Source organism: Vigna radiata, chromosome 7, assembly GCF_000741045.1.
Source record: "Vigna radiata var. radiata cultivar VC1973A chromosome 7, Vradiata_ver6, whole genome shotgun sequence".
Lineage (NCBI taxonomy): Eukaryota > Viridiplantae > Streptophyta > Magnoliopsida > Fabales > Fabaceae > Vigna > Vigna radiata.
In genome coordinates, this window is record NC_028357.1 from 10,566,771 (window position 1) to 10,572,336 (window position 5,566).

The following is a 5,566-nucleotide window of genomic DNA, read 5'->3' on the forward strand; positions in this document are numbered from 1 at the left end:
ATGTATATGTGTATATATATATATATATGTATATGTATATGTGTATATATATATATGTATATGTATATGTATATGTGTATATATATATATGTGTATATATATATATATATGTGTATATATATATATATATGTGTATATATATATATATATATATATAGATACCTCTGGATACAAACTATTATTTAAAATAAAAATCTCTATAAATCATCCAAAGTTTAATAATAACATAGTTTTCTTCTTATGAATCCATCATCATGTGTTATCTAACGTCAATGAAATGTTACTAGGACTTGTTTGAATAAATTAATTTTGAAATCTGAATTTTCTTTTATTGGTTATTCTTCCATATTCTTTTAATTGCAAAAATAAATGGGTAAAGGTAAAATGATTGCGTGTTAGACACTTGTTAAAAATTATACATATATTATTCTACATACATAAGAAAAACAATAAATAGATGTCTTTTAAATAATTTTATTAAAATAGATTTACACTTTGAATAAATACATTAAATAAAAAGTGAGGTAATTTTGGTGGCTGAACTCTTTAATATTAACTTATAAGAGCAAATTAGAAAGAAAAAAAAAAAACAAATGGCAAATTGTAAAATGAAAATATCACTTCTTTTATGCAACTTGATATGCAACAAAATTTACTTCTGTTTCACACATTTAGTCTACTGTTGTTCTGATTTCTACCAAGAGGAAGTTCTGTTGAGATAAATTCACTTATAAAAGACATGAGAATGCAAAATAATGAAGTATATTCCATAACTTAAGATAAAGTTTATGCTCTTAAGCAGTAAAAAATATACTTGTTTTATTTTATCTTTTTTATTAATTACTTCAGTAACAGAGTTTATTCACATAGGACCTAAAGTTGTTTAAGGACTTTGATGTCTAATAATGGTGATGCAACCACCCAACAAAATATTTAAAGCAACTCTGCTGTTACAGGACTGAGATGAGTTTACTACTATAACATGGACCATTTTCATATACTTACAATTAGAAACATCCAATAACTACAACAGGTTTAAGAAATACCAGATGCACTCATATTTCAATTTCAAGTTTTCATCTGCATGTGTAAGACAGACTTGAAAAATAAGGGTTCGTGCAAGTGCCAAGACAACAAAAAAACTTGTTTGATGGGTGGCCTCAAATCAACATAGAAAGTAATAATAATGGCTTAATGATGCAGTACCATATTCCATCAATGTCTAATAATAAAGATCATTCATTTATAGTTTTTACTTTGAAACATTTTGCCCTTAACCATAGGTCCAATAACGATTTTTAAAACAACAAACAATTAATCACTGTTACTTATTTTGACAGCAGAGCAAACTGATTTTTCCATGAAGGTTGCAGTCTAAAAAAGGAAAACTTTCCTCATTTTTAGTGCCATGATGCATAGGTCCATATAGAAAAAATTGGAGATAGAAAATTCTGTATATGATACCAAAGTCCAGACTAGAAAGAGGTCAAAATACAAGGTCCATGAATTCAAATGTGCAAAATTGAATCAGTACAGAATCCAAGAAATAAAAAAGAAACTCTCAGAAAGTTATTTCATTCCTTCAAGCTAGGAAATTTATGATCAAGAAAAATCAAGTATCTAGTTGTGTGTTCTCAGAAGCACTTAAACAAACAACACCAATAACCTAAGTTTGTGTAGAACTTAAATTATTTAATCTATTCCTTTGCTACATGATACAAAAGTTCGAAAAATCACATGTCAATGGAAATGGGGAAAGATGCCAATTTCAATGTAACAAAATAGTGGTTGAAATTTTAAACATAAAAAAAAAAAAAAAAAAAAAAAAAAAAAATAGAAAAATAAAAAAAAAAAAAAAAAAAAAAAAAAAAAAGACTGAATAGCTCCTCCCCATAAAACTTTTCAGCTAATCTTGAGTAATATCTGAATGTTGTCCCCATCATCCCCAACCTTTCAAAGAAAAATATCATAGAAAGAAATAAGGGGGGGCAATGTACCAATTAGCAAGAATCCTGTGTCAATGGACGAATCAATGTTTGTGCAACTCCTTGGACATGAAGCATCAAAATGTGTAAGTTTGACAATTCAATGCTTCAACATCCCATCACAGCACAATTATAAACAAAGTTGCCAGAACGTTTCCTAGCAAGTAGATCCCAGTGTGGAGGCCCTGCACTAGGCACCCATGAATTGAGCTCAATAAAACCCTCACCATGAGTCCTAGGTCCGCCAATCACAATAAGCTTATCTCCACATGCCCTGAATGCAAGACCCCAACCATTCATCGACACTGCACGTTCTGGCAGTCTCCCAATGGTAATCCACACTTTTTCTTCCTTGTCATACTTCTTAACCTCCATGTCTGCATAATCAGCAGCATATAATTCATCATTTACAACTGCAACCAGAGGTGGTGCCTCAGCTGTTGCAGGCATCTCAGGACCCCTACTACTTCTTCCTGGGGACATGTTAGGAATCTCTGTCCATGTCCTGCTCTGAACATTGTACTCCTCTCCACATGTTAGCACCTTAGAATCACTCCCCCCAATCCCCCCTATAACGTAAAACTTTCCATCCATAAACACCCCAGAACACATCTTCCTTGGTTTCTTCATACTTGGCAGTGTTTCCCATGTTTGAGTCTCAGAATTGTATAATTCAGCAGAGTCCAGGATGTGTCCCTCTGAATCACACCCACCAGCTAATATTGCAATCTCTCCAAGGCTTGCTGAGCCAAACAAGCATCTTGGAGCATTCATCCTCATTCCAGATGTCCATGAGTTTGTCAACAGACTGTATCTGTAAATCACATGAGATCTTAGCTCCCTCCCAAACACAAGTAGCTCAGTTCCTACAGCTAAAGATTCCTTGTCTGAACACATAAAGCATTCATTAGAAGCCATCCTTGGCAAATGCATCCACCTCTGACGGATTGGATCATAGGCCTCCCATTCCAGGAGGGCGCAGGAAAAATAAATCCAGTGCTCCATAATACCATTTAGTCTCCTCCATTGATAGAGTTCACCACTTCGGATTATGTTCCGGAAGCTCCTATTCAGCGAGGCTAGAGAACCGTAGTCTGACCTTGAACATCGGCTGAGACAGGCTATTGAGCTGTCACGGTTCATGCGTGGCAAGAGAGAACCAGAATCTGAAGAATCCCCACCATGCTGCTGCTGCTGCTGCTCAGATTGCTGTTCACTTGAATTCATTAGAGTCTCATCATGCTCCAACCGATATTCATCATATAGCCTGGCACCAAAATCTGATAAATCCCCAGGCTTAGCCTGCTGCTGTTCATCGGATTGATGGTCACCAACATCCATCAAATCACCATCACCCTCCTGTTCTTGCTCACCCAATAGCCGGTCGGTCAAAGCTCCATCTTCTCCGACAACTCCTTCACAAACGTTCAATGGCTCAATGGCCTCCTGATCCATCTGGGAAACAACGGAATCCTTGGCCTCAATAGATTGCCTTTGAAGGGAAATTCGAGCCATTTCAACTCTATTGTAAGAATCCAACTTCCTAGTACACTTCCTCGGCTGCTGGGGTTCATCCTCAACATCATCAATCTCCATAGGGCGCTTTCCATTCTTGATGTCCAACTCCAGCAAGCACTTCATGTAAGACCAGTCGTTCTCTGCCTGGCAAGCGCTGGAAAACAACCTCGGAACAACGCACGAACGACCGTCCAACATGTCTCCGCCACAGAGAAAGGAACGCCCTTCACACTTCAATCCACCACAGCAAAATCAAGAGCCTGTTCAAACAGAATTGATGAAATCCAATTCAATTCACAAGTTCCTAATTTTTGCCCCTTTTACTTCTTTGCACAAATTTAAACACCCATCACAGCAAGCAAGGCCCATCTAATCAACACCCGTCACACAAGTTTCTTCAGATCGAAATATCGTTCAACCAATCACCAAGACAAATCCCCAAAAACCACTTTTTTATTTCCCTGTTTTTGACATGGTATAACAAAGATGAAACCTTTGGTTAGAGGAAAAAACAAAAATGCCCCTTGTGTGATAGACAGATCCCGAAGATGCAAAACGCCAGAAATAACACCAACTTCAATTGTACACACGAAATGCAGAAATGAATCCAACATCCCAATGCAGCAACAAAAGTTTGAAATTTTTAAATCAACCCATCATTCATTAAGTCTCATGATTCAACTAGAAAAACCAAAATTCAATAAAGATCTCTAAATAACAGAAGAAAACCAAACCAGCAAAGCAAGTCACTGTTGAGCACATTCACAGAGAGCAATACTTGAAGAAGAGAACAAAAAAAAAAGGCAAGCAGAGAGAAACAATGCTAGAAACTTACAGGGTTGGATAGGAACCAAAACCAACCAAAAATAAGAACAGAAAAAAAGGGTACTTGATGGCAATTTTCAAATTGAACAACAATCTTCAACTCTTTTTCTCTCTCTATATATATACATAATATATCTATTGCATGTTACTCACAGAAAGAACCACTTTCTCTCTCTACAGTGTCCTTGGTTGTCTCTGGTTGGTCCCTTGAGAAAACTCTCTGCAAATCAGATGGAAGGTTTGGTTGTTCTGATTTTGGAGCAAAATCTGAAAGAGAGGACCCTCTCTACAACCCCTTATCCCCCTTAAATCATAGCTTAATGCACAATTAAATAATAATTATTACTTCCTAATTTTTTATCATTATTATTTGTTTGTTATGAATTTCTTTTATGTTTTAAAATAAAATTGTTTTGTTTTTTGGGATTGTCCGGTAGGCGGCGGCGAGAGAAGACGGTGACCGTGGACGCAGTGGCGGTGGGACCCGAACCTGTTCACCGTTAAGTAACCTGGAACTGGTTGTACCGGTGGAGCCACGTGTTGAACGATAGAGGGATGGAACCCGTTACGTTTTCGATACGTCTCTCCGCCGTTTGATTTTGATTCTAAATTATCGCTGGTCAATTTTTCGTGAGAGGGAGGAATCACATTCGGCTCGGTATGCTGATGTGGTAGGTTTTGATTGGCTACTCATGTAAAGGCAGCCGTTAAATCTCTCTCCTCATTTGTGAGTCTTGACTGGTCAATCTTGATAGATTACACAGTTATGGAGATTAATTATGAGTTTTATTGTTTTACTGATAGAGAAGTTACATTATCAATAAAATCATGAATGTTACTGTTTTCAATGTTAATATAAATATAATAAAAATCAATAAATTAACTATACCAATTATTTTGTTTTAGGTATAAATAAGTTTAATGTACTTTTTAGTCTTCTTAATTTTATAAATCTGTAATTTTAATTTTTGTTTTAATTTATCTGTATATTTGATTTTTCAATCTTTTTAATTATTAAAAAAATTTGTTCACTGTTAACATATTATATAATTTCTTACAAATACCTGTGATATTTTATAATTAATAGCTTTTATGGTTATGAAAAATATTTGTTTTAGCTTCTTAATAGCATTACATTCACTAATTATTTAGTTTCTCATTTTTTATATTTAAATAATTTGGTAGTTATTATTTTTTTCAAAATATTCATTTTGACAAAAAAGCTAATTAAATAGACT

The 5,566-nt window shown here is 34.8% G+C and overlaps 1 protein-coding gene across 4 annotated transcripts; it reads right to left on the reverse strand.

Moving 5' to 3' along the window:
• Nucleotides 1-968: 968 nt before the first annotated feature.
• On the reverse strand, nt 969-4,638 carry LOC106768994 (F-box/kelch-repeat protein At1g26930). 4 transcript variants are annotated; one of them, XM_014654427.2, is made up of 2 exons: nt 4,482-4,638; nt 969-3,763 (listed from the first exon to the last, which is right to left on the reverse strand). In XM_014654427.2, the coding sequence occupies exon 2, from the start codon at nt 3,699-3,701 to the stop codon at nt 2,094-2,096; it is 1,608 nt and encodes a 535-aa protein (XP_014509913.1). In that variant the 5' UTR covers nt 3,702-3,763; nt 4,482-4,638; the 3' UTR covers nt 969-2,093. The 4 variants fall into 4 exon arrangements, with proteins under 4 accessions (XP_014509913.1, XP_014509911.1, XP_014509912.1 ...); XM_014654425.2 differs by having other exon boundaries at nt 969-3,964; XM_014654426.2 differs by having other exon boundaries at nt 4,339-4,638.
• Nucleotides 4,639-5,566: the final 928 nt, after the last annotated feature.

Bases quoted from the DNA above. Each gene is read 5' to 3' on its own strand.
- LOC106768994 (XM_014654427.2), bottom strand. From the start codon at position 3,701: ATGTTGGACGGTCGTTCGTGCGTTGTTCCGAGGTTGTTTTCCAGCGCT.